The 27,835-nt window shown below is 49.6% G+C and overlaps 2 protein-coding genes and 1 long non-coding RNA gene across 8 annotated transcripts in view; 1 reads left to right on the top strand and 2 right to left on the bottom strand.

Moving 5' to 3' along the window:
* Positions 1-1,032: 1,032 nt before the first annotated feature.
* LOC131821188 (uncharacterized) overlaps positions 1,033-27,835 on the top strand; it is a 39,137-nt gene continuing 12,334 nt past the window's right edge. The window contains exon 1 of the long non-coding RNA XR_009349851.1: positions 1,033-1,690. This is a non-coding gene — a long non-coding RNA (uncharacterized LOC131821188). The remainder of the gene's footprint in view (positions 1,691-27,835) is intronic.
* On the bottom strand, positions 2,651-12,586 carry GDPD2 (glycerophosphodiester phosphodiesterase domain containing 2). Of its 3 annotated transcripts, none has more exons than XM_059157063.1 (16): positions 12,426-12,586; positions 10,601-10,714; positions 10,253-10,356; positions 9,852-9,945; positions 9,623-9,682; positions 9,253-9,351; positions 9,029-9,122; positions 8,724-8,869; positions 8,517-8,599; positions 8,266-8,416; positions 6,001-6,222; positions 5,677-5,825; positions 3,925-4,072; positions 3,689-3,771; positions 3,409-3,521; positions 2,651-3,311 (listed from the first exon to the last, which is right to left on the bottom strand). In XM_059157063.1, the coding sequence occupies exons 2-16, from the start codon at positions 10,703-10,705 to the stop codon at positions 3,259-3,261; spliced, it is 1,704 nt and encodes a 567-aa protein (XP_059013046.1). In that variant the 5' UTR covers positions 10,706-10,714; positions 12,426-12,586; the 3' UTR covers positions 2,651-3,258. The 3 variants fall into 3 exon arrangements, with proteins under 3 accessions (XP_059013046.1, XP_059013047.1, XP_059013048.1); XM_059157064.1 differs by having other exon boundaries at positions 3,409-3,437; positions 12,426-12,584; XM_059157065.1 differs by lacking the exon at positions 3,409-3,521 and having other exon boundaries at positions 3,297-3,366; positions 12,426-12,585.
* The window catches only part of KIF4A (kinesin family member 4A), a 128,402-nt gene continuing 114,924 nt past the window's right edge, over positions 14,358-27,835 (bottom strand). For 3 of the 4 annotated variants that reach the window (XM_059157059.1, XM_059157062.1, XM_059157060.1), the window contains 5 exons: positions 27,721-27,819; positions 26,471-26,656; positions 17,556-17,672; positions 15,453-15,575; positions 14,358-15,178 (listed from right to left, as the gene is read on the bottom strand). In XM_059157059.1, the coding sequence (XP_059013042.1) occupies positions 14,975-15,178; positions 15,453-15,575; positions 17,556-17,672; positions 26,471-26,656; positions 27,721-27,819 (729 nt within the window). In that variant the 3' untranslated portion in view covers positions 14,358-14,974. The remainder of the gene's footprint in view (positions 15,179-15,452; positions 15,576-17,555; positions 17,673-26,470; positions 26,657-27,720; positions 27,820-27,835) is intronic. The other variant, XM_059157061.1, reaches the window with a different exon arrangement.

Here is a 27,835-nt window from a genome sequence, read left to right as displayed (position 1 = left end):
CAGTAAAGTATCAAGATTTCCCCACCATTCCCAATGTACGGATCAGGAAATTCCTAATTTTTTTTTAAAGAAGATTTTATTTATTTATTTGAGAGACAGCGAGCATGAGAGGGGCAGGAGGGACGTGCAGAGGGAGTGGGAGAAGCAGACTCCCTGCTGAGCAGAGAGCCAGACATAGAGCTCCATCCCAGGAGTTGGACCCTGAGATCAGGACCTGAGCCAAAGGCAGACGCTTAATGGACTGAGCCACCCAGGCACCCCAGGAATTCCTACGTTAGCCCATTGAAATAAAAAAAAGTCTCCATAGAAACGACAATACATAAAGGATCATTTATATCTTTGCGGAACCAAGTTTCTCAGTGGCTTTCCTGAATTAGATTTCCCTATGGAGTTGGGAGACATCCTGAGGTCTGTTGACCCCTGTGAGTAGGGAACCCAACAAGAGGGAAAGCAAAAGACTAGGCAGGTGGTAAATACAGAATTCAGCAGTTTCCTAGTGTTGTGTCTAGTATGGGGCTAGCAAATTCTCGGCTCTGTTGCCCCCTCTTTTAGGACCATGCTGAAGTACCCCATCCTTATAAGGGCTTTTGGAAACCAGAAAGACACAGCTTTTCTTCCTGGTAACCCAGTATTCTAGCCCAAGAGTAGGTCCAGGCAAGCCAAATCTGTAGCCACAATAACTGTTCTACTTGGAGCTTGTGTCTTCACTCTTAGCTAGTACAAAAGGAGGTTCATTGTGGCAGAACCCCAAGCCATGGCAAACTGAGGGGAGAGCTGTGCCCAGGAGTCCTGTGTGCCTTCTCTTGGGAGTTTCAAGGTAGAGATATTAGGCTTGAGGTATTGGTAGCTAGAGAGGTACTGGTTCAGCCACTGCCTCAGTCCACAATGTCTCCAACAGGGCATGGTGACAGAGGGAGGCTCCTTCCTCCCTGTGCTTCCAAACTGAACTGGGTCGGGGCTGTGCCTCGGCTCTATTAATAGCCCCCTAGCCCAGCCTGCTAGCCCCAAACCCGGATGCCAGGAGCTGTGAGTCAGCAGCTAAAAATAACGGAGAGCAACTGCACCCCAACCCCAACCAGCAGCTCCCTGAGGCCCTCCACCCTTAAGTTTTTGTCAGTTCCAGTCTCCAGCCGAAGGCCTCATAGAAGTTAAGTGAACCATAGCCGCCCAGTCCTCCCGGGAAGACGGTAAGGATAGGCAGTGGCAGGCTCAGGGCCCACGACTCAGGGGATAGGGGCTTTAGGGTCTGGGATTAGGTCCTGGCATTCCGGCGGTTACACGACTGCTGCGGAAAGCCTGGGAGCTGAGAAGATGAGGCCCCGGGGGCTGGACAGCCTGGAGATTGTCAGGATTGGGTCGGAAGGGGAGGGGAGTTAGAGGCTGCTGGGCTGCGAGGCTGGACGCCTGGGAAGGGGCAGAAAAGTAGGGCTGCGGGGCGGAGGTGCGCGCTGAGAGGTGAGAGCCTGGCAGTACCTGACAGGCTGAGCGCCCCGGAGGTGAGGCCGGCGGTCGGTCAGATAGAGGGACGGATCGGGAACAGGGAAAAACTAAGGAAATGCAGCTTGAAAAGGTAGTGTGTGAGGGAGACCTGGCCGTTGCAAGGCGGCGTGGAAACCCGAGGAGACTGGGACCAGACAGCAGCCGTGGCGTTGGCTCCCGGTCCCTTGAGCGCCGCCGCCCCGCAGGCCAGGTATGTTGGCTTGGACAGCCGCCTGTGTACGTGTGTGCATGTGTATCCATGGCGGGGGCGGGGCGGTGAGAAGGGAAGGGGCGGGACCCGGACGGAGGAGGGGGCGGGAATACAAATTCAAACACGCTTCCGTCCATCCCGAGACCGGAAGCGGTCAGGGGTATCTTGGGAATCGTAGTTCCCCGGGCTGGGGTGAGAGGGGGCTGCCTTGGAATCGAGTAGGGTCTTGTCCGGAGGGGCTAGTGCTGCCCCCAGGTCCCAGTCTGGCGAGAGGAGAGAACTGAGAACCGAAACTCCTGACCTCGCCAGCGTCTTAATTCAATTTCCTTTCGTGTGGAGACGCGAACGGGGGTGAATGTTGGTGCGGTGGGGGACTGAAGAGTCGGCCACAGAGCCTGCTCCGGTCCTCGGTTTTGCCTTGGCCCCCTCCCTCTCTCTTCTACCGGACTCCTCATCCTAGGTCAGCGCCTCACTGGTTTTAGCCCAGGACCTCACGAACAGCAAACACACTGGGGAACTTGTTCTCGAGGGGAAGGAGAGCCTGGGAACCAGACCCTGCGCGCAGGAGCTCAGAGAGGCGAAAATTTGTGGAAATCGGTTTATACCCTTAGGGTCTAGAGTCAAGGACACAGGTCCCCAACCCGCACGGAAAGCAGGTGGCATTCATACGTCACAGTGACGGCTGACGCGGCCTTCTTCTGGCGGCAGGTGACCACAAGGTGGAGCTACAACGCAACTCTGCACAGCGTGCCTGGGGGGGGGGCTCCCCAGAGTGTCCCCCGCGGGGGTTGCTCTACTGCTTCCTCTCTTGCAGCCCTTCGTTGTGGGAGGTGGTCCTCCCGCCTCCAGCCCAAGAACCTCCCCGTAATGACCCCTCAGTGTCATGTCACATGAGGCCGGGATGGAAGGTGCACCCCCCAATCCAAGCCCCCGCGCTGAAAAGATCAGACCGCGACCAAACAGGAGTTAAATTCATTTAGTATTAGCTTAACAACGTAGGAGGAGCCAACCAGTCTTGAAGAAAAGTCTGTGAACAGCAAAAAGCCACCTATAGGTGCAGAATTAAACAGCTACATGGGCTCTTAAGTCCCCAGCATCTAAGCAGGAAAGCAGTTAAATTGCGGGGGTCAGGAGGGACAGTGAATGGAGTGGGTTTAGTGTTTCCATCATCTTAGTTCTCAGGAAAGGCGGTTCTGTCATCTCCAGTCACTGGTCCAAGCTGGTCTGTCCCTGACACACTCTGTCCCTTCTACACAAGAATAGGTACAGGCAGATCTGAAACATTATCGTGGCAACCTCCTTCCCACTTCCTCTGTTCTAGTTTCATTTGGGGAGAAACCTCCCATGACTGTCTTCCCAGCGACCTCAGGTCAAAACCTGGAGGGGAGTCAGACTCCGTGGAAGCTTGCTGCATGCTCACCATCTGTGCAGAGAGCCCTCACAGTTCAAAACCTTCTGTTGGCCAAGTTTACCCCACCCCATCCCCATTCAGCCACTCTCCCTTCCTTGTTGTTAGTCAGTCCAGACAGGCCTCAGGCTCTGGTTGGTGCGGGTCCAGGGTTGGGCATTCACTCCATTATGAAATTGTTGATCCTGGTCAGCAGCACTGCTGTTTCTAAGCCTAGAGCAGGGGGTGGGGAGAGGGGAGGACATATAGGGAGTGACCAAAGGGCAGGCTAGAGGAGAAGGAAAATGAGGTGAGGGGAGAACGTCCTTACCAGTTTTCTCTCTCTCCTTCTTACATCTCCTAAAGGGAGAAAAGCTTCCCATTACGAGTTCAGCCAGCTTCATGCATGACCTTTGGATCCTAGGTTCCCCCAAACTGCCTTTCCTGGGTTCCAGCCAATTTGGCATAGAAGGAAGGGTCTCAGAACCTCAAAGGAACCACATAGCCCCAACCCTGTGCTCCCAGCAGCATATGTAGGTCTGAATCACCCCCATCCCCGGGACCCTGTGGGGAGAGTGAAGACCCAGGAAACTGAGGTGTGAAGCACTCACCCTTGGAGGAGGAAGGTCCACAGAAGCAACAGGGTGGACACACAGTTGGTGATGACCCACATCATTAGGTAGGTTTGAGGGGGCTACGGGAAGAGGAAGAGGCACCTGTTGGTGGCTGGAGTGCCAAAGGTATTATATGGGGAAGGGCATGGACTACGTAAGGAAGAGAAGGCCTGGGTTAAGGAGAAGCGGGGACAGGGGAGGAAGGAGTGGGGGGACAGTCCCAGAGCCCTTACGATGATCCAGACAGGGTAACGCATTTGCTGGAGCAGCTGGCAGTCGTTGGTGGTGACTGAATCCACCCCTGCGCACCAGAGCAGGGAAAAGAGCCAGGGCTTGTTCACCACAAACAGGTTCACCGAGACATTATCCTGGTGTAGTGCCCTGTGGAGGTGGGAAACGGGAACATCAAGGGTCATGGGGCACGAGGCACAGAAGGCAGCCCCTGTCCACGGTTGAGTCTACAGCCTTGCTGCCAAGGAACTGTCAGTTTGATCTTTACACAGCAGCCCCTGACCAACGGTGATTTTCTTTGCATGACTGCACTTTGCCTCCTGGTGGGGCCCACCTCCAGATCCTAGCTTTTCCATTTGGGGCCCCCAAATGTGTGTCTCCTCTTTGTCCCACGACAGTCCTTGGGAGGTCTGAGGAACAGGTGACCATGTCCCCAGGCCCAGCAGCTCTAGTTCCTTTAACCCGAGGGCTGGGGGACCTGCCTGCTCCTTCCCTTGGCCATCCAAACCTTGCCTAAGCTGTCCTTGCTTCAGTTTCTCAGTGTTCTTTTCCAAGTGTGGGGGCTTGCCTCTGAACGTGATATCCCAGGTGGGCCTGGCCTATCTTTGAGTACAGCAAAACCCCTCCTGGCTTCTGGACACGATGCCTGCGCTCAGGCAGCCCAGGGTCGGGTTGGTTTTGGCAATGTCACATGCCACCGATGACTCAATATGCACACTATTCAATCAAAGCCCCGGTCTCTCTCGCACATGTTCCTGCTGAATGCCAGGATCTTTCTTGTCTTTGTTGCAACCGAACTTCTGTTGGACCGCATATTGGGGTCTCTGCATCTATCCCTGTTGTGTTTTCCTCTCGGTACATTTGGTCTACGGTCTTGGAGCGTGTGGGCCTTTTGGGGCCCCGATTTCATCACCAGTGTATACATTACTGATTCATGTCTTTTGGAAACATGATCCATAGTTGAGGTTGGCTAGCGCAAGACCAAGGGAGGGCCAAAGCCAATGTCGTGTCTCCCTCCACAGTGGCAGCTCTGGGAGAGGTCCTTGAAATACTTGGATTACTGAGCTATCATTCAGGCCATGAGTTTTTTTCCCCCTCCGCGACTGCAGGGACCTTATAAGAGACCTTGGCAACTGCATGATTTGCAGTCTATCCTGTTTACTGGCTCGGTCTGCTTCTGGGGCCCAGCTCACATCTGGCACTTTCTCGTCTCTTGCCTGGACCTATTCTCTCTTGCACTTATCTCTTTGGTGAAGAAGGAAAGCTAAAACCATTCTTGTGGCCTCCAAGGGCCTACCCAGTTTGACTCCTGCCTACCTCCCCAGCCTCAGCTTCCCCTTCCTTCGGCTGCTGTCCTTGCTCTTGCAGCTCTTGTCATCATTCAGGATCTCCATGTGACTGGTCAGGTCTCAGCCCAGACAGCACGTCTTTAACGACTTTTCACAATGTGGCCCCTCTTGAGCCCTCACTCCCAAACCTGAGGGCTCTCTTTCATCTCCCCATCTCACTATCTCCATATCACCCATCACTATCTATTCTGTGTGTACTTTGTTTGGTTTATGATCTGTCTCTTTCGCTGGTATGTATGCCCAAAACCTGCACAGGGAGTGCCTGACACAGAGTGAGTGTTAGATATATTGATAAATATTTGTTGTATGCGTGAATAAATGAACAGCTTCTGTCCTCCCTGAGGTGTCTCCACCCTGCCATGGAGCTTCCTGGGGTCCCCTTGGCTCCTTTCCCCTGGCACTCACTTGATATCCAACAGTGGCAGGTCTTGGTAGGGGAGGTTGAGAAACTGGGGCCTCTCAGTTCTGTTGCTTCCCTGCTGTCCATATATCTGGCGCATTCTGGGGGCCCGCTGTTGGACGTTGGCCCGATCTTCATCCGGTAGCCAAAGGACCTGTGGTTCAGGGAAGATGGGTGTGAAGCTGGGGAGAGTTTGGGGGTTCCAGAACCAGGGGGCGGGGGAAGAGAGGTCTGACCACAGAAGGGAGTATATGAGTTGGGGTGGGCCTCGGGAAGGCAGTGGCTGGGGAGAGGGGCAAGAGGGAGCACTTGGGTCCTGGCAATATCACCATGGCTTGGGGCACCCTTGCACTCAGCACGGTCTCCAAGGTCTGGTTCACAAATGTGTCATGGTATGTGTGATTTCGTGGGGGGCGACGCAAGTCAAACATGATGGAAAGGTTAAGGACTGCGGCTTCCTTCAGCAGCTCTTCCAGCGTTGGTACTGTCTGGTTCTCAGCCTCCTTCCGATCAGGGCCTGAAAGCCGCTTGGCCCCCCAGAAGGGTTGCCTCTGTAAGAACAGGAAAATTATTTTAAGACCAGAAGGAACCTTTAGGCCATTTCCATTTTCACTCATTTTCCCCACTTGGCACCCAGCTTCTGTGCACCTCTGAGCTACAGTCATTCTTTCTCTCAACTGTGGCCCTTTCCAGACCATCTAACACCTTACTCTGTGACACCCACCTCCCAACCTTCCACCCTCCCAGTTTCCTTACTTCCTCTTTCCTGCTACATTTTCTCTTTGGTCTCATATAGACCTCTGGGGTTTTGACCCTTTGGTTTCCTCCCAGTCCATCAACCCCTTTCTGCCACACCTACATCCTCTCCTACCCTTGGTTCATCCACAGCTTGAGTGACTTTTCCACAGCACCCTCCACTGTGTTCCTGCCCTGCCTGCCCCCCCACCAAAATCCCAAACTCTGATTCAACTCTATAATTGTCTGCCTCCTCCAGACCTAGAATTGGGGGGCAGAGCACATCGTGTGGACTGTCACTTTAGTCCTTTTTCACCTTTAGCGCCACTTCATCACCATTTTTTTTTTTAAATCTCTATGCCCAATGCAGGACTCAAATTCATGATCTTGAAAGTCGAATGTTCTGATGACGGAGGCAGCCAGGTGCCCCACTTAACCATCCTTTCACTTGTTCTTGTTTTGCTCCTTCTTCCATCACTAGTGGCTGTTCCAAACCTCTGCCACTCTCCTCTCATCCCCTTGTGATCAACAAATGACTTACCTCCTAATCACCGACATGGACAAAGCAAAGCTATCTAATACCTATTAAGCATTGACTATGTGCCAGGCAGTGTTAGAAGTACTTTATGTATATTAATTTCTTTGATCGTCCCAAGGTGCTGTTATGATGCCTGTGTTACAGATGAGGAAAATGAAGCCCAGAGAGACTAAGGAATGGAGCCCAGGCTCACACTAGCTAGCAGGTGGTGAAGCCAGGAGTCAAACCCAGACAGCCCCGATCTTGATCCCTCTGACATGTCATCTTACATAAAGTTCAAATGAAAAACCAGTCAAGTTGCAAAGGAATATATGAAGTGATCCTATTCATGCAAAATGAAAAGTACGTGTGTGTACATACATGTATATATGGACACATGGAATTATGTGTCCAACTGTTAGTGATGAGTATCTCAGAAGTTGGATTACGGGAGGTTTTTCATCATTTAGGTTATTTTTCTGATGCTTAATTTTTTATGAGGAATTACTTTGATAATCAGGAAAAGAGAAACTGAAGAAATAAAGTACCCTTAATGAATATTTTCTGTTACCTACAGGACCGAGCCTGAACTGGGTCTGGCATTCAGAGGCCTCCGAGACCAAACCCTTGCTCCCCTTGCCAGTCCCACCTCCTACTGCTCCCATGAATTTTATCTCTCCGTTGCACTGAGCCAGTTGTGTCTGCTGGAAACACTTCTTCATGTCTCTGCGCTTTGCATATGCTCTTCATTCTGACTAGAGTTGTAGTCCCTGCTTTCCCCACCTTAAAAACTATTGTCACTTCATGTGCCGTGCAGGACTTCCCTCTTGGGAAACCACTCCTGATCCTCTCCCATGCCTACTGAGCCAAACAGCAGCTTTGCTCTCTCTTCTATTTACTTACCTACTTATTTATTTATTTTCACCTTTTATTTATTCATTTGAGAGAGAGAGAGAGCACGAGCAGAGGGTGGGCCAGGGGGAGGGGGGGGGAACAGGAGGGGGGGGGGAGTAGCAGGCTCCCTGCTGAGCAGGAAGTCTGATGTGGAGCTGGATCCCAGGACTCTGGGATCATGACCTGAGCCCAAGGCAGACACTTAACCGTCAGAGCCACCCAGGTGGCCCTCTCTCCTCCCTATTTTGTAAAGGTCTTGTGATCACTCTAGCTTTCCTATTCTGATAGCCTGTTGGCTCAGCAGTGTCCTGTCTTTGGAGGGAGTGACTTGCAGGCAGAGACTGGATACCTGTAGCTCAGCACAGGGCTCAGAAAATACTTATTGATGAATGAACTTTCCCCCAAGTGGCCCTACAGGTGGTTGCCTCTTCTGTGAGGCTGTCTTTACCTCTAGGAACCAGGTCCCGGCATTGAGCTTCTTCAGTTCGGCGCAGGAGAAGTCGCTGCTGTGGGAGGAGGTTCGGGCTGGGAACACAGAGGCCACATCTGTGGTCCGGCTCAGGTGCTCATCATGCATGAGGAAGGGGATCCCATCAGAGCTGAGGGCACAAAGGGGGTGGTCAGAGGGCTGAGCTCTGGGACGGCTCATCACTTCCCAAGCTCCTGTCCTGCATCTCTCTGCCCCCCAGCTTTTCTCACCTGACCATCACATCGGTCTCAAACACAGCGGCTCCACATTCAGCAGTCTTCCGCAGGGACATCAGGGTGTTCTCGGGAGCCAGCTGGGCAAGGGAATTGACAGGGAGGTAGCAGAGAGGGGTGGGAGCCTGGGAGCTCACAGGCCTGATGCTGCAGCCTGGAGGAGCAGACCCTCCCCACCCTGCCAGCATCCCCCTCAGCGCTCACCATGGGGGCGCCTCGGTGTCCCACCAGACCAGGCTTGGGGGGTAAGTCTCTGGGCTCCATGATACAGGGTGAGGAGATGCATAGTGGGGCCAGGTAGACGGCCAGGGAAACTCCAAAAAATAGGAACAGCAGCAGAGTCTTGGGACCTGTGGGGAGTGGGGGATAGGCTATGGAGAGAGGGTGGTGGGTGAGCTAAGGCAGGATGGGGGGTGGGCAGAGAGCAGAGGGCAGGTGCAGTAAAACAGGCAGCAGGAGGCAGAAGCATCAATAGCCAGTGGGGGTATGTCAGGGAGTGGAGTTGGCACCTCTTCGATGGATACGGTAAAAGGTGTCAGCCACGGGCCAGGCCAGGAGGGTGATGCCAGCAACTGCTCCGATATGAAGGAATGGGGCTGTGGCCTGTGGAGAAGAGTTCTTCTCTCTAGTGCCCCTTCTAGGTCCTGAGTCTAGAGCTACTCGCAGCCCTGGGGACCAGGGGGTTGGACGCAGGCCAAGGCTCCCACCTAGGCAATGGGGATCAGTCACTCACCTGCAGTGACAGACGTAAGCTACGCCATTCCTGCTGCCATTGGACATCCAGTCCCACAAGGCCAGCGGCCACAAGAAGCATAATGAGCAGCAGCAACATCTGGGGGACCAGGGGTAAATGGGTCCTTCTTTGTCAACCAGGGCTCATGGCTCCCCAGGTTGCGCCCCTCCCTCTGCCCCCCACCCACACTCTATGACAACAGGACCATTTCTTTCCCATTGACTAATCCACATTCCTTCTTTCACTCAACACATATTTACTGGGGTTCAGGTCCTAAGCTTGAGTCCATAGGTAGAATACACGTATAGAACTGGCCAAGTGCCGGGCCCAGGGCCCCCCTTTTCCCGCTCACTCCCATCCCCAACTCTACCTTGTGGACACTGTGCAGATGCAGAGGCTGGCCACAGAGCCGCAGGAGCAGGGCCAGGAGCTGGAGGCAGAGGGTGGTGGGAGTAATGAGGCACCCAGAGGGGTCCCTGAGATGGGCTTCCCAGGCTGATGCCTCCCCACTGCCCTCCCCTGGGTGGCCAGGGAGAGAAGCTGAGCAGGAAGGGAGGACTGAGTTGGGGGGTGGTTAGACGGGCCGCTCCCCGACCCACCAATAGCAGGGATGCATATGTGACAAGTAGAGAGATGACCAGCAGAAATGCCAGGGACCAGTCCATCCAATGTCCCCAGTGGTGGAACAGGAATCTGTGGGAAGGGAGAGGAAAGTGCCTGAGTGGGGGGGGGGGGTGTTAATAGTGGCCTAAGGGGAGTTGAGGTGGATGGGCCCAGAACGATGACCAGAAGGGAGTGAGGGGAAGCCCTTCATGGGGCCAGGGGCCCAAGGACTTGATGGGGGTGGGGGGTGTGGGACGTGGACTCTGTGGAGGAATTTTCTAAGGAGGTTGGGCAGCAGGGAAGCTGGGCAGGGCTGGGGACGACTGAGCACCCAGGGATCCCAAGGTGGGGCAGAGATTAACATAGAGGCTGAGGAAGGAGGGGGTCCATGACACACTCATTGAAGTTGTGCAGGTCATTGAGAAGGATGAGCCCGATGTACAGCCAGCCCAGGGAGAGGAGAAAGGTGAGGAAGAGCAGGCCAAACCAGATACAGTCGCACTGCAAAGGGGCAGGAGAGAAGCTCACAGCCGATCCTCACTTCTAGCTCAGAGTCCCCAACGGATGGCAGCTCAAGGGGGCTTCCTGCCAGGCGTTGGGCTGCTCTGCTCTGCGGGCAGAGAGGTTTTCTTCCTGGGGAGAGAAAGCCCCTTCCCCCCAGCTGCCTCTGAGCACACTGGGCCTCCTTATCCCCTCCAGGCGGCCTCTGCCTCGGACTTCCGGTCCCCCCCCATCCCTACTCCACCTTGCTGGTTTGCATCCTCTCTTTGGGGCATTTCCTCCAGTGGCAGCTATACAGGCAGTGGAGGCAGCGGGCCCAGACGGAGCAGCAGCCGGGGGACTCGGCCATGGTGAGGGCCTGGGAGAAGGGACACTCAGCCATCAGGGACCCTGGCAGAAGGCGGAGCCCAGCCTCCCTCCCAGCATATCTGAGGAGCTGGGGGTGGGGAGGAGCAGAGGCCTGGGCCGCTGCTCAGCAACGGGAGGTCATGGGGCTAATGACCTAAATGCCAGATTGGACAAGGACCTGAGCCAAGGGAGGGGGATAATCTTTGGGTTCATTCTTTCCCTTGAATCTGGAGACCTGAAAAGTCAGTGGGAGACCCAGGAGGTCCAGCCTCTTTGCAGGAGGGATGCGTACCCACCCGCCCCAACTCCTCCCTGGTTAACAGCATCCATCCAGCTCTGGGGATTGCATGCTTGCCCAAGGGTAGGGGCTTGGGAGAAACTGCCTTGGGTGGGGCAAATTCATTTCGGGCAAGTTGAGGCTGATCTGGCCAAGCTTCAGGCAGCCCCGTGGTGGGGAGCCTTCCACCCCAGGAACCAAGAGTAACCTGAAGCGGAGATTCTAGTTCTGACCTGGGGCTAAGGAAGGCCCCGCTAGTTGGTCAGTTGCTATGGATACAGAGATTGCATACACCACAAAGCCCTGTCTGAAAAGATCCTCAGTCTCCAACTCCCAGGGGGCAAGGGGCACTGTCAGTGAGAGGAAGATTGGAGGGCCACAGGTTGCCTGGGTCTCCTCCCAGCCTTCCAAAGGAAACATTTTCCTGTCCGCACACACCTGGAAAATCCAAGCTCTTTCACCCCAATCGTGTCCCTTCCTGCCCAGTCATTCTGCCCAGTCACCCCCCACAACCCCAGCCAGGAACCCAGTCTCCACCTTCTCCCTTTTCGGGGCCCCACCCTCTGAGCTCACTTGGGTGAAAGTACAACAAATACTGGTCAAAGGTGTGTGTGTGTGTGTGTGTTTGCGCGCATGCACCCTTGAGCGTGGTGGGGGGCGTGGTGGTGTTGGGGCCCCAGGATTGTTAGACCTTGTGCTTTCGGGTCACACTGAGACCTAGCTGGCTTACTGATCCCCGAACTAGGCTGGGTGTGTATCCTTCTACCTGAGAGGTTGTGCGATTTGTGTCAGCCTTGGTATGTGTGAACGCACTAGTGGCTGTCAGTACTAATGGGTTTCTAGACGGCTTCGAGTGTGTAGAGGAACCCCTGAATATACCCAGTGTGTGTGATATGAGGGACACAAGCCCTTGTCATCTTGTCCTCCGAAAGCTGTGGAGTCTTAGAGGGGGACATAGTGGCTGGTCCCCGAAAGGAGGAGGGTGTGGCTGCTCTTGAAACTGCCCTCCTTACCCCTCCGGGGCCTTGGGAAAGGAGGATTAGGGTACGGAGTGGAGGGGTAAGGGGGCTGTAGCTAGGGAAAGGAAAGCTCTCCCCTCTCTGAGACCCTTCCCAGGGAAAAAAAAAAAACCCTAAAGGGAGTCCCCTGCTTCTTTCCATCCTGGGACTGGCTTCCAGTAGCCTGCCTGGGGCTCCATCTACACTTCTGCCTCCCTTCAGGTCCTGCCCTTGTACCCCAGACTAGGTCTTCCAGAGTCCCACCTCCCTCCAGGAGCTGTCTGTAGGCTGGGGTCAGGATCTGAGTAGCCTGAAAACCCCAATCAGGGAAGTTGAGCAGGGGTGCTGCTCCATCCCTGGACCCCAGCCCCACAACCGGCTGGTGGGAACCGGTCTCCACCCCACCATTCCCGCCTGTCACCCCCAGCCTTCCCCAGCCCTCACACCTTGTCTCAGCGGCAGCTCTGCTCAGCTCTGTGCTCTGCTCTGCTCTGCACTGCTTCCCAGCTCCTCTCCGAGTTTGTCTGTCTCCTCCCTCTTCTAGTCCTTGGCTCAGCCCCACCGGTCAAACAGGTGGCACTGTTGCCACCTACAGGAGGCTGCGTGGCTTATGTCCGAAAGGGCTTGAGAGCCGCTCTATGGCCAGTGTTGGGGGGGGGGGGGTGCGAGGGGGGGGGGAGAGCAGATCTGCTTCTTTACTCGCTGCCTGCCGGTCGAGGGGTTTGGCGTGAGGAATTCCTTTTCCTTTGTGCGGCCCTCCCCATCCCTCTTGTCCCTCCTCCTGTTCCCCTCTCAGTCACTGCCGGGGCTTTGTCCCAGGGCTCAGGGAGGCGAGGGCTGAGGGCACTGGCAGGCGGGAAGCTGGGGGGAGGTGACCACACAACTCTGCGACTTGGCAGTGAGGAGAAGGGGCCCAGCCAACCCCCTGGGAAGAAGGGGTGTGTGTGAGAGAGAGAAAGGGAGAGAGGGAGTCTAGCATTTCCCTCAAGCTCCCTGGGAGGATGGCCTGGATTCATTAGCCTCTTTTCCCTCCTGGGATCCTACTTCCACTTCTATAAGGTGCATGGAAAACCCTATACTGGGTTGCAAGCTACTTCCTGAACTCTGGGTAACAAGTTACCCTGTTTCTGGACCTGGGGTCCCCATGGGCCTTGTGAATCCTAGGTGACAGTAGTAGCCCTCCCCTTCCCATCACCCCAGACAGGATATGCTCATCCAGGATGTAGGGAGCCTTGTGTCATTCTTGCTGTCTTGTCCCCAGGGTATTTAGAGTCTCTTTCTAGGAATCATCTGAAGAGTGTAGTGTTAGGGTCACAAGCTTTTTGGAAGATGAACACATGCAAAAGATGCTGTTACTATACATACCATTGGCAGGAGAAGGCTGGCTAGTATGCTACATTCAGTTCACTGCTAAAGCACAGGGCTCTCTCTGGGTGGGATGAGGGCTGGGGGATGGTTGCTGGCTTGACTGACCTTCCCTCTCTACTCTTTGGCTGATGCAGTGGCTCAAAGCCTGGGAGGCTTGCACAGCGTTGGTGGGAAAAAACATCTTCTTTGGGAAAAAACTCGCTTTCCCCTCCCCCGACATGTACTGAATTTGGAACAGTGAGAAGGAAGACTGGCTCTCTTCTGCCAAGAGCAGGGGGGGGGGGCGGCGGGCCCTCCCTCTGCCTTCCCATTGTATCCGGGGGCTCTAGTTGGCAATGGCAAGAGGCTCCCTTGCTCCCTTGTCATTAAAATGCAAAGAGAAGCAGGGCAGCTTGCTGGCCAGAGGCCAGAGAGGGCGGCCTGGCCACCTAGGCCCCCTGCGAGCTCCATTTTAGATAGGTTGTCCTTCAGTTTCCTTCTTTTGGGGTTTGGTGGATTCTAGAGGAGTCCTGGATTCCGTGGGCCCAGTGCTGGGCTGGGGGGGTGTGCTCTGGGAGCCTTCGTTTGGGTGGGGGGACTGGGATCAGAACGCAGGGATAGTTAACCTAGGGCTCATGAACTTCTCCGAAGGCTTCGAGGCCAGTCAGTAGTCGGTTTGGCACGCCAGGGCTGGCCTCATTTTAGCTTTAAGCAGAGCTGGGGGACCCTGATGCATAGTAAGGAGTAAACAACATCCCCCTCCCCTTTCAAGGAGACAGCAGGCAGCCAGGACTGTGCTGTCCTGGGACTGGGCAACAGTGTGGTCCCACGGCCAGGCTGTGCCAAGAAACCGGGATGCGGTACATTCAGAACAGCTCCCAATACCACCCCGGAGTCACACAAGAAGCTTCACTGTGAGCGAGACCTGGGTTGGGTGCTTGCCCTCATTCTCCTCGAGGGCCTTCCCAGAGGCCGAGGAACACAGGCGATTCTTTCTGCGTCTGGCACAGAGGGTCTTTCCAAACAGTAGCTAGACTAAGATTTATTTATTTACTTAATATTAACACTTTAAAAGATTTCATTGACCTCAGCAGTATGGAAGACAACTGAGGGCACTGTTTAAAACCCAATCCAGAGACGGTCAGGGCAGGAAATATCCCACAATCACCCCCATTCCTGATGGGAGATGGATTGGGGCCAGGCCTCCAACCTTGGCCAGGCTTTGCCATGAAGCTGAGACAACCTAGAGGTAAGACAGTTTCGGCCTTGTCCCCATCGGGGAGGTGGGGGCATAGCCTTACCTGCTCACAACAAAGAAAGAGCTAGATTGTACTGAGGATTGGCTCCTGATGAGTCATCAAGAAGGTCAGTTGGTTCTTTCTTCAGCAGGTGGCTCGGCACCTTTCTGGAGAAGACAGAGTAGTAGTCTGGGGCTAGGGGGCTGGAGAATAAGGGCCAGAAACCAACAAAGATTTCCTCTCCCATGTGGTAAAATGCTGTCCCCCCACCTTATTTTTTTTTTATTATTATTTTTTTTGCAACAGCAAGAACCCTGAAATCCAGAGGAGTCATTAAAGAAACTCCTTCTGGCTGCAACCTGAAAGCATCTCCCAAGACAGATAGGGGCCGCGAGAGGACAAGTCCGACTTCAGTGGGCTTCTTCTTCGATAGGGGAGCAGCCAGAGAAGAAGCTGGTATTGCTGGCCAGAGCTCGCTTCTTTTTCTTCCCTGGAGCTTTATTTTCTTGGAATTCTGTTGCTACGTGTTTCAGTTCTGGGAGGCCAGAGTTGGAGGCAGCTGGGGCTGTCCTCTTCAACAGCACCTGCTCCACGTCACACATCTCTTTCAGGATCTAGGAAGGGCAGAGACAGGTCTGAAGAGATCTTGGGTCGGGGCAGAAGCTCTGCCCAGCCGCACTGCTATAAATGCTCAGCACACTGTAGTAGGCAGTGTCCCCCAAGATTGGTCTCTTGAAAAAAAAAAAAAAAAAAGACTCTGACCTATGCCCGTTTCCCACCTCCCAGCAAGCTGATTATACCTCTCCCCCTTTTCCTCCCACTGCACTGTCACAGCCAATGCAGAGATGACCTAAGACAGCTGGAAATGCCGGCCTTTGGCCCACCTACCTTGCTGTTGGGAGTGGCACAGACAGGGTTAAAGAAGCTCAATCCTGGGGTAACCTCTGTGGGATCCTCCAATTTGAAAGAGCCTTCGGAATCCTGGGTCCGCTCAACAGTGCCCAGGCCATCCTGAGAACCAGACAGGCATATTAGAAGTTTGGCTACCAGAGTTCCAAAATCAGTCTGCTCTCCTCTAACCAGTGAGGTACCAGCTCTGAAGGCCTCATCGGTCAGTCGAAGCAAGTATTTTTTTTTAAAGATTATTTATTTATTTATTTGACAGAGAGAGAGAGAGAGATCACAAGTAGGCATAGAGGCAGGCAGAGAGAGAGAGAGGAAGCAGGCTCCCTGCTGAGCAGAGAGCCCAATGCGGGACTTGATCCCAGGACCCTGAGATCATGACCTGAGCGGAAGGCAGCGGCTTAACCCACTGAGCCACCCAGGTGCCCAAGTCTTTTTTTTTTTTTTTTTTTTTAAAGATTTTATTTATTTATTTGACAGAGAGAGACACAGCGAGAGAGGGAATACAAGCAGGGGGAGTGGGAGAGGGAGAAGCAGGCTTCCCGCTGAGCAGGGAGCCCCACTGGGGCTCTAACCTAGGCCCCTGGGATCATGACCCGAGGCGAGGGCAGCTTTTTAATGACTGAGCCACTCAGGCATCCCAGTTGAAGCAGCTCTTAGGGAGACCCTGCCTGCGGTTTCTCACCATTGTAAAGCTTAAAGGCAGCTTCTGAAAGCAAAGGACAAGGTAGGGGAGTAGGAGAGTGGACATCATGAGCAGTGTTTAAAACAAAGCCAAGCTTTGGTCATTTCTTGATTCATCTTCTATCCTCTGTAATCTGCACTACCCTTTTTAGCATGTCCACAGGGTGTTTTCTGTATTAGTCTTCCTTTCAGAGGAGGGAACAAACGCCATGAGCGAAAAGTTACTTGGGTAACAGGGCGACTCTTAGGTAGAGCTTGGATTAGAATTATAGCCTGTTGTCATGGCAACAGAACAGGCTTGAGAGTCAGGAAGCCCGAGGTCTAATCTTAGCTGTCAAGACCAGCTGGGTAATATTAGGTGAGTCACTTAAGCTTATCTCTGGGTCTCACTTTCCTTCCCCATATAATGGGAGCGTGGGACTAGATCAGTGCTTTGACAACTGACATCCTCAGAGGAAGCCCAGTATAGAAAAAACAAGTAAAGAGTTGTTCTGATCGACATGGGGTCGAACTGAGACAGGCCACGGTCCTCTGTTCAGGAAGCAAGTCCATGGGGCCACCATAGGACTCCAGACCCCAAACTGGAAGAACCACGGGGACAGAGAAACTTTACAGCTCCTACTACTTCTACGATTCTCAGCCTGACCCCCAACTTGTCACATTAGTCGTCTAATGACTGTCTGCTGCGGAAGTCATTTTAATAGAAGCCCCAGGGCAGAACTGTTCACATGCAGATGTTCAAGAAATGCATGATGAAGTATCATTATACTAAGCTTGCTGGAGTTATTGTAGATCACCTAGAGAGCTGAGGGAACAAGCTTCTGCCATGGGCACAGGTAGGTGTAAGGTCATCTTTATTTCCCCGGGTTTGCTCTTTCTGGGAGCAATGTAAGGAGGACAGCTACAATTAACTTGGGCCACAACAGTGACTATTTGAAAGACCAAGCTCCTGTGGGTCTTTTCCTAGAGGCATGGAGTAGTTGGTTCCCATGGACAAGGTCTAAACAACTAATGTCTCAAGATGTCAGAGGGATTAAGTTCCTCCCTGGAAGCTGCCACGTGGCCCTTAGAGTTCCAGCTAAGCCTCTGGACTAATTTGGTCCTGCGTGTCTATGTGCCTGTAGTTGCCTGCTTTCCTGTTCTTTGTTCCCGCCTCAGAAATTGTACCCAAACTTCACAGCCAGGTTGGGCATGGGGAGCTGCATATCTGGCAGTCTCCTGCGAAGGGCTGTGGTTTCTGAAGGGGCTATGTTGACAATGCTAGCAGAGAGAAAGAAGGACTGAGAAGGGAAATGTCTCCGATCACAGAAGGCATAAGAATGGTAGGGAGAACTGTGGCTTCAGGGTGGTGGGAACTGGTGGGAGGCCCAAAGGGATGGTGAGGGCCAACAGAGCTGGTCCTACCTTGTCTTGCTGGCGGTTCCTACACTTTGTGGGGTCACAGCTGCAGTCCACGCCACAGTCTGACTTCTGCCTCCTGCACCCACACTGCTTATTCCCACACCAGCCCTTGCAGGAACACTGCAAAACCAGGTTTGGAGAAACATAGGTCACTGCAAGGCCTAGAAGACCAATGTAACGTGCTTCCCCTTCATTTGCAAGCCTCTTTAGAAGATATGGAAAGTGGAAAATGGAAACGGAAACTTGACCAAACTTCTTTCTCCTCTGTCCCTCTTCTTTAGGGAAATAGTGATTCCCCAGAATAATAAGAGGTTGCCTAACCACACATCATGCTAGACAAATCCGTTTTCTGGTTTGGATTATATACTTGAAAGACTGATTGGAGGGATGCCAGAATAATGCAGGGTAATTGGCAAAGTCTCTCATGATGATCTTGCAGTCAAAGCGACGAATTGCAAGTTGGAGGGTGGTAGGGATATGTGTGTTTAAGGGCTGAGTTTACTGGCTCGTTATCTTCAGCTCTACCCAGTGGTACCTTCACCCAACTTTCATTTCCGCATTTTGTTCAGCGTCAGCTGGGGCTATGTCCTCAGCAGTTTAGTTTAATTATTCAACATTTTAATAAATCACGGAGGATATGAAATAAAATCATTTATATTTGTATAGCACTTTACAGTTTTCAGAGTCCTTTCATATATATAAATGCCAAATCTCATTTGATTCTCATGGTCCATAAGGTAGTTCTGTTTATCGACTGTAACAACGGCACAAAACGGGAAAGATGATTCATAAGTAAGATAACAGAATCACAATTCAAAAATATTTTGACAGGCTGAAATTCTGGGCTGCCTGTCGAAGGAGAAGTTATAACGAGGATAAACAGAAGTCTGGCATCTGGGTTCTCCCCGCATCAGCCGTATAAATATAATATGGGGGGCGAGCTGGCATAAAAGTAATTGGTGCAAAAAGGGCCTAAGGATATGAGGTGTTAGCAAGTTCCATGAGTCAGCAGTGTGAAATGGCTGTCAACAAGCAAATCAGTCAGGCAGAAATTGTCCAAGTTCATCCATAATTGTGACATCCAGAAATGAGCATTGCTTTCTAATGCTGGTGTGGCCACTGTGAGGTATACTGACATAATGCAATTCCCTTGTTTGGAAATCATGGGGAGCAACTGCTTGACTAGACTCTGGGTCAGTCTGACCGCACTAGATAGAACATACCGTATTTTAGAGTATCATACTTTTGTTCGGGTATATAAAAGCACAGACCACAAGCAACAAAACCCACTCATGTTCTCACTCTTCCCTTAATAACTAAAATACAGATATAACCGAAGCCTCCTACCTACCTTTTCCCGATCTCATTCACCTCCCTCTCTCCCAGGGGCAAAGTCTCTTGAATTAGGTGTTTATTATTCCCATGCAGGTCTCTTAAAAATTTATATTCATTCATTCATTCATTCATTCATTCATTCACTACATATGAGTTTGTTTAAAAATAGAAGGAATGATCTTACATGTTCTGAAACTTTATATAAGTGGTATCTTACTATGGCACTGTTATAAGTGCTTTCCATGTATTAAACCCACTTAATCTGTAAATATGTTTCCTGGTGCACACATTTGGGAGTTTAAGATGTGTAGGTGTTTAATAAAGAGGCCATTAAACAAAAAAAGAGGCAGGTGACCAGCGTTAAAGGAAGTGATATTACATGAGAAATGGTGGAAGAAGCAGGGGTTAGTTTGGCTTGGAACAAACACAAGTGGCAGAGTTCACAGAATGATGGATTAGAGTCAGAAGAGACCTCAGTGACTATCTGGAGCCTGATTTGATGTATGAAGCCCCTCTCTAATGTCCCCGGCCTAATTATCTGAGGCTCTCTTTATCCTGAGATGAGGATAGTTTCTGTAAAACTTCTGACCACAGGACCCCGTTCTGCTGTCTGGAATGGTAAGGAATTAGTTTAACCACACTTACACAGCATTCTTGTTCAAACCCGGAGCACAATTTCCACTACCCAGTCCCCCTCTGTCCAGAACCTCTCAAAGCTAAATATACCTACCTTCCTCAACGATCTAACACATGACATGGTTTCTTAGAATCCTCACCACCTTGGCCATAAACCAATTTGTCAAAGTTTATCCTTGATTGTGACATCCAGAAATGAGCTCCACTTTCTAATGTTGGTGTGGCTGGCCATTGTGAGGTAGGCTGACACAACACAACGCCCCTATTAGGGACCCAGTGTTCGTGAAGCCTAAAAATCACAGTAGCTTTTTATCCTTTGTCATATCTTTGTGAATCCATACTGAGTTTACAGTTAAATACAAACCCTTATGTCTCTCTCATAGAACAACTGTCATTGTTCTGTTAGTTGTGAAGGTGAAAGAAACCATTATAGTATTTTTTTTCCTGATTTTGAGATTAATACATATCACTTTAAAAATCTGAAAATCGAAATCATGATTTTAAATGTTTAATAGCTGTATATAGTGTTTCATCATGTAGAAATGGTAATTTATTTAACCAGGCCCCTAATGTTAGATATTACGAATGTTTCCAAAGAAACTGCTTCCTATTATCAATCATATTACCATAGATTCTTGCTACGTAAACAGAATCTTTTTATTTTATTTTTTAAAAGAGATTTTATGTATTTATCTGGCAGACAGAGATCACAAGTAGGCAGAGAAAGGGAGGAGGAAACAGGGAGCCCGATGCGGGGCCCGATCCCAGGACCCTGGGATCATGACCCGAGCCGAAGGCAGAGGCTTTAACCCACTGAGCCACCCAGGTGCCCCAACGTAAACAGAATCTAAATGTTCCCGCCATCAACAAGGCTCTCCAAGATCTGGCCATTAACTATCCCTCTGGCTTGACCTTGGCTACTCTCTTCCATTTTTCAATACTCTCCAGCTACCTTGGCCTTTTCAGCTGTTCCTTGATAAACCAAACCCACTCTTGCCTCAGGTCTTTGCATTTGCTGTTTCCTTTTCCTGAAATGTTTTCCCTCTAGTTCTTTCCCTGACTTGCTCCTTTACTTTGCTGAGATCTCTGCCTAAGTATCTCATTGTCGGAGAGGCCTCATCCCAAGGACTCTTTTTTTTTTTGACAGAGATCACAAGTAGGCAGAGAGGCAGGCAGAGAGAGAGAGAGAGAGAGAGAGAAGGATGCAGGCTCCCTGATAAGCAGAGAGCCTGATGCGGGCTTGATCCCAGAACCCTGGGATCATGACCTGAGCAGAAGGCAGAGGTTTTAACCCACTGAGCCCCCCAGGCGCCCCCTAAGCACTCTTTTAAAGAACTCTTTTCCTACCCCAGAATTCTCTATGAAGTCACTATCTTTTCTGTTTATCTCTTACCATCATCTAAAAATTATTTTAATTTGGGGGCAACTGGGTGGCTCAGTCGGTTAGGCGTCTGCTTTCAGCTCAGGTTATGATCCCAGTGTCCTGGAATTGAGCCCAGCATTGGGTTCCCTGTTCATCTAGAAGAGTGGTTCTCCCTCTCTCTCTGCTGCTCCCCCTGCTTGTGCTTTCTTGCTCTTTTTGTCAAATAAATAAATAAAATCTTAAAAAATAAAATTATTTAATTTGTTTTTCTGGTCATTGTGTTGTATCTCTCCACAAGAATGTGTTTGGTTTCATAAGGCCAAGGATCTTACCTGTCATGTTTGTTATATCCTCAGCAACTAGAAATAGTGCTTGGTATATAGCTTGGTGCTCACAAAAGATCTGTTGAATGAGTACATCTTTTTATGCATGACTGACTATCTCCTTAGTATAAACTCCTATGCTTATCCTTATTGAGCCAAAGGACAGGAACATTTTTAAGACATTTGATACATTCTTTTTAAAAAAAAAAGATTTTTATTTTTAAGTAATCTCTATACTCAACGTGGGGCTTGAACTTACAACCATGAGATCAAGAGTCACACGATCTACTGAATGAGCTAGACAGGCACCCCAAATTTTTGATACATATTTTCAAGTTGCCTTCTAGAAGTACACCAATTCACATACCTAATAGTAATAGACAGGAATGTCCACATTAGTCACCCTTGCCAATACTGGGCATTATAATAAAGAAATCTTGCTTCTTTGAGTAATACAGGACAAAAGACAGAGTTCTATGACATGTCCTAGGACACCTTACCAAGATGACCTTATCCATTGACTGCTATAGCCTGGGTATGGTCCTCTGACATTCACAGATTCATCTAGATGCCTCCACAACATTCTATCCTGTCAATGTGTCTCTATTTTATCTAAAGGGGTAATAGAATGAGAGTGGTATCTGAAGGGCTGTCATAAGGAAGAACAATTAGACTTCTCCATAGTCATCCTCCATTGGGATGATTTTAGCTCAACAAGGGACAACCTCCTAACAGTTAGTGGACTACAATGGACTGCCTTACGAGACTGTGAACTTACCAGCACTAGAAGTTTTCAAGCAGGCAGAGGCGAGATAAACACATGGTAGTGGTATTATGGAACAGTCGTGACACACATGACAGATGTATTCATCACATGAATGCCATTTCACTAGCTATAACTTCATCTTGTTCTCTTTCACACCCCCAGGACCCAGATCAGAAGACCCCAGACCCATGACCTTGCCACAGGCACGACCTCAAATATATATTTATGTGGTACATGGTGTGTGTGTGTGTGTATGTATGTGTGTACATGTACGTGTGTCACAACAGCTGGCAACCCACCAGCATGGCCCAACACCACAGCTGAGAACCACTATAATAGAGGGACTCTTTATATAGAGTGGGAAGTAGAGCTGAAAGATCTCTGGGGTTCCTTTAAGCCAGTGGTTTTCAACCCTGGCTACACATAAGAAATCTCTGGGGAGCTTTTCGAAAAGGCCAGATCCCACCTCAGACCAATTAAATCAGAACATCTAGGGGTGGGGTCCCAGGCTCCCTATGTTGAAAAGCTCCCTTGGAGGTTCTAATATGCAGTCGGGATTGAGAACTATTGCTTTTGAGTCTATAATTCTTTTAGCACTGATTTCAGAATTACACTGTGTCCAGAATAAGATCTGGTAAAAACTTAAACATAAAGAATATTAGACTAAGGGGTGCCTGGGTGGCTCAGTGGGTTAAGCCTCTGCCTTCAGCTTGGGTCATGATCTCGGGGTCCTGGGATCGAGCCCTGCATCGGGCTCTCTGCTCCGCGGGGAGCCTGCTCCCCCCCCCTCCGCCTGTCTCTCTGCCTACTTGTGATCTCTGTCAAATAAATAAATTAAAAAAAAAATCTTAAAAAAAAAAACTAGACTAAGACTTCAGAAGATCCACACATGCAGCCTCCCTTGGATTCAGCTGCCTCTACCTTTCATAACTCCTAGATCCATATAAGCTCCAACTGACCAATGTTGACCCATAGGTAGGGGCATCTCTATACCCCTATTCAGCAGGAAGAAGTTACAGAAGATGAGACCTTCCACCCTCAACAACCTTAAGATTTAAGGGTCAAAACTGTTTGGGGGGGAATAATGTGGGAAACAAAGGCAGAAGAAAAATTATTAAATTTCCTTACCACCTACAGCTCACTGACAAGTACTCAAAACAGGCAGAGTGACATTCCTCTAGGGACTAAACTGCCTTGATGTTGACACTTTGCTAAGGGCAAAAGGCAATCCTAGCCTCACCCCCACCCTCTGATCCTGTAAGTCTACTTTAATATATAAAAATTCCTTTAGAAATTTCCTTTATCTTTTTTTTTGACAATTCTTTATTTATTTATTTATTTATTTATTTATTTATCAGAGAGAGAGAGATGGGGAGAGAGCGAGCACAGACAGACAGAATGGCAGGCAGAGGCAGAGGGAGAAGCAGGCTCCCCGCTGAGCAAGGAGCCCGATGCGGGACTCGATCCCGGGACGCTGGGATCATGACCTGAGCCGAAGGCAGCTGCTTAACCAACTGAGCCACCCAGGCGTCCCTAGAAATTTCCTTTATCTTTAAACCCCCCCAAGATACATATTGGCAATCATCCCCCAAGGCCATGGTCCACCCATATACATCTGAAGGGTCTCATGACTGTGGTTTTATTAGACAGTAATAAATGACCTTTTCCCCACAGTAGCTAGACCCCTCAAAATCCTGGAAACCTTAATTCCAAAATTCCTTAGAGACTTACGCTATCCCTAACCCCCTCCTAACTTGAAAGTATATAATGCACCACTCCTCATGACCCTAGTGTAGCTCTTTCTACCCACAGGTCCTGTCCCCATTCTTTAATAAAATCACCTTTTTGCACCAATAAAAGAAAAAAAAAAACAACAAAAAAACCAGGCTATGACAGGAGACTCAGGCTCTGGTCCTATATTTAATACTTGGTATGACCTTGGACAAGTCACTTCATTCAAGTTCATCTCTCTTTCATCACTAAGGAAGAGAGAAGAATTCCTGCTCCCTCTTTTCTGCCAAAGGGGACAAATGAGAATATTTGTAAAATACAGCGTTTTAGTGACAATCCCTGCATATCTTACTCTTCACAAAGTGCTTTTGCATATATTCCTTCTTTTAACTATTCAGACACCATAAAATACCATATAAAAATAGTATTATTAAAACTCCTTAGTTAAAAAACACATATTTATACAACTTTGACTGTTACTTTGACTCAGGATATTAGTGCTAGAAGAGACCTTACACATCATTGATTCTAATCTAATCCCTTCATCACACAGATAAGGAATTAGGAGCCTAGGGAGATTAAGTGACCTGTATCAGGTCATCTGACTAGTCAGTGGCGAATCAAGACTAGAACCCATGCCTACCTGGCATCGAAGCTATTACTTTTACTACAGCACATGGCTTGTCTCTCAGCATCTCCTTAGTACATAGAGGAAACATGGTTGAGTGAGGAAGCCCACTTTTTCAGCATTAGCTCTAGCCGAGTCATTAGTCTGGTGACTACCGCAGCCTCCTTTAAAGTCATCTAGTGATAACGCCCCGCCATTTCAGCTGGGTTGGAACAACAGATAGGATGGCCTTCTTGCAAAGCATTAATGTCTACAGCTAATGTGTCTAGGAACAGTCTGATCAGACAGCAGATAGCTCTCTGCTCTACATAATACGTAGCATCCATATACTTCAAGTTTGCTAAAAGGGAGAAACTTAGATGGTTTGCCACTTTTGTTCCCCTTAATGCCCAGTTATAGTCTCTTCTCAAGTTATTAAGTCAGGGGAAAAGCCTAGAAAAGAATAACCTCTCAGGGTTTTAGACAAGAGATTTTATCATTGATGCAAATACTTGCTTGCAATTTTTACTAGAGTTCTCTATTTCCCTTTTACACGTGGGACAACTTTGCCATGATACATACAGTAAGCTTATTTCGAGCACAAGTCAACACATATTTGCTTCACATTTGGACACATCTTCCCAGTGGTTTTAGGTCTTCTACCATTTGTTTCTGTGTGTACTTCTCAACTCTTGCTTTCTATTACTTAGCTGACCCTTGTATCTACATTCAGCTCCTGCTCTCCACTTGGGTCAGAGTAGAGTCTGTAAACATTTGTTGAATAAGTGAATGAACGTCAGACATGTTCTGCCCCATTTTCTTTAAGTGTCCCAGCCCCCTGTCCCTCTACAACTAAGTCTTTGCAGTATGTCATTCATTGTGCCAACAATGGTCTCCTACTTGCTTCCGAGACTGAATTTCCCCTTCTGTCTTAAGATGCAGTAATAGTCATCTCTTTTATGGTATCTTCCTAAACAGTATTTATTTGGTTTGGCTTTACAGTCACTCTTAAAAATCCCTTAGTCCATCTCCCTGAGATGAATATGCTGAGGTTCTTTGGTATGCTTCTATTTCTTTGCCTTATTTTCCCACTAGATTATAAGCTCTCTGCGGCTGAGGATGAGCTCTTAGTCCCACTAAGAGCATGGGATATGTGCATTCCCGATGACTTTCCAAATAACTTAATGCCACCACTACTAGCTATTCCTCATGGCTTGCTTCACTCGGGTGTTGTGGCCTTCTCAGTCCCTGATGTGGTGCTCAAGCAGCTAATGAAAGCAAGTTAACCTTTCAGGAAGCTGGCTAGGGTCCTTTGTGAACTGTCCTCCTTCAGTGGAATGTGGCCACAGGGCATGGTTGGGATAGTAGTGAACTATAGTGCCTGGGAAGTTAATGTTTCACCAGAAAACATCTAGGTTTGATAATTATGTAGGACTATCATTGTGGAAGTAAAGAAAGCATGCCTCAAAGTCAAATTGTTTCTAACTAACCTTAATGTGGTGTGTTTGATCTTATTATTAGCCCTTTCTGTAATTCTTATTGCCCCTTAGGCTAAGGAGCAAAATTACTCTATGAGGCAAGGAAGATAAAGTTCCCACTTAGCTTCTGGTTCACAATTTTTACTGATATGACCATGACATGGTAGAAACAAACCGGACTTAAAGTCAGAATATTTGGTTTCGAGTCCTGAGTGTCCTTGGTTTTATGACCTTGAGTGAGGTCATTCCCCCCTTCCTCCATTTGCGACTCAAATCCTTCTGTAAAATGCAAACAATACCTCGCTGGATTTTTTTTGTGATAAAAAAAGGAGATAACCTATACAAGAATGGTTGATAAACTGTAAAGTGCTATAAAAACATGAAGGATTATTACCAACACTTTGGAACCAGCCTCAATGAATTGGTACAGAATACTACCACCCGTTTGGACCTAGTAAGAACCTAAAAACATGAAGAGAGCCATCTTGTGTACTTGAGCAGGCTTTTCCACTAACTCCAGGTTCTATATAGAGCTGGCCCAACAAGGACTCCTCAGTGGAGCCAATGCCTTTGAACAGGACCCAAGGGCTCAGGTGCAGGGCACGGGGCTGGCAAATTTCCCACTAGCAATGAAGACCAAGGACTAGAACCCCTGACAGAGATGACAGCTGCCTCCTACCCCTTGGATGTTCTTCTTGGACACCTTAACCAATTTTGTTGGCTTCCATTCCTCATCATCCCCATCATCATCATCATCACCAGCACTGTCCTCAGGCTCATTCACAGAATGCTCTGAATAATATTTTAGATCCTCGATGTCCATGCTGTGCTCCAGGAACTTCTCTTTAAAACGGGAAGGTTTCGGCTAAGAAAAAAGGTTTGGAATAATTAATAAAATTGTAAAAACACACATAGATCAAATCTTCCCAATAGCTGTTGCCAGCTATATTCTCAGAGCTGAGTTTAGAGATTCCCTCAAATATAGCCTCTTGGCTTTCCAAGCCAGAATTAATTCGGCTGTAACCTCTGGCCTTGTAGAGTCTTTGAAGGGATGGCAACTGAAGGAGTAGAGGCTGAGCAATCTGAGGGAGGAAAGGGACTCATGATCTGATAAGTATCTTTGGATGGACAGCTGAACACTGCTCTTTTCTCTTGCTCCTCCTCAGTTGTTACATAATGCCTCTATATGGCCAAAAGTCAGCCTTCTGGGGAGGGAGAATGCCTATTTTACTCAAATTGGCACTGCAGTCTTATTTGGGACTCTAAGGCAAATGGAGATGCTGGAATTAGGGGATTTTTTTTAAAGATTTTATTTATTTATCAGAGAGAGAGAGGGAGAGAGAGCGAGCACAGGCAGACAGAATGGCAGGCAGAGGCAGAGGGAGAAGCAGGCTCCCTGCTGAGCAAGGAGCCCGATGTGGGACTCGATCCCAGAACGCTGGGATCACGACCCGAGCCGAAGGCAGCTGCTTAACCAACTGAGCCACCCAGGCGTCCCGGGGATTTTTTTTTTTTAAGATTTTATTTATTTATTTGACAGACAGAAATCACAAGTAGATGGAGAGGCAGGCAGAGAGAGAGAGAGGGAAGCAGGCTCCCTGCCGAGCAGAGAGCCCGATGCGGGACTCGATCCCAGGACCCCGAGATCATGACCCGAGCCGAAGGCAGCAGCTTAACCCACTGAGCCACCCAGGCGCCCCAGGAATTAGGGGATTTTTAAAAAAATTTTATTTTTAAGCAAGCTCTACATTCAATGTGGGGCTCAAACTTACAACCCTGAGATCAAGAGTTGCATGCTCTATCGACTGAGCCAGCCAGGTGCCCTGGGATTTGGGATTTTTATCCCTCAACCTCTTCTAAAAGAAGCATTTAGCACACTCACCCCCAATCATGGCCACATAAAGGTATTGGCAGCACCGAGCAGTTTACCTTAGGTGGGATATATTCAAAAGAAGAATCTGGAGATAGAAGGGGATCCTTAGGAAGATGAGGTTTCTGTCTGCTGGCTACTTGGAGGAGGGTCAGTTTCTGTTTGGAAAGAAAA

The sequence above is a fragment of the Mustela lutreola genome, chromosome X, assembly GCF_030435805.1.
Source record: "Mustela lutreola isolate mMusLut2 chromosome X, mMusLut2.pri, whole genome shotgun sequence".
NCBI lineage: Eukaryota > Metazoa > Chordata > Mammalia > Carnivora > Mustelidae > Mustela > Mustela lutreola.
The sequence above is the reverse complement of the archived record's forward strand: the minus strand, read 5'-3'. Positions and strand labels throughout refer to the sequence as shown.

What these genes read in the sequence shown, in the direction of transcription:
- GDPD2 (XM_059157063.1), bottom strand. Translation starts at nt 10,705, where the DNA reads ATGGCCGAGTCCCCCGGCTGCTGCTCCGTCTGGGCCCGCTGCCTCCAC. An exon ending in GCTTACGTCTGTCACTGCAG is followed by an intron (nt 9,123 to 9,252) that starts GTGAGTGACTGA and finishes TCTTCTCCACAG; the next exon opens with GCCACAGCCCCATTCCTTCA. An exon ending in GTTACCCTGTCTGGATCATC is followed by an intron (nt 3,772 to 3,924) that starts GTAAGGGCTCTG and finishes CTCTTCCCGTAG; the next exon opens with CCCCCTCAAACCTACCTAAT.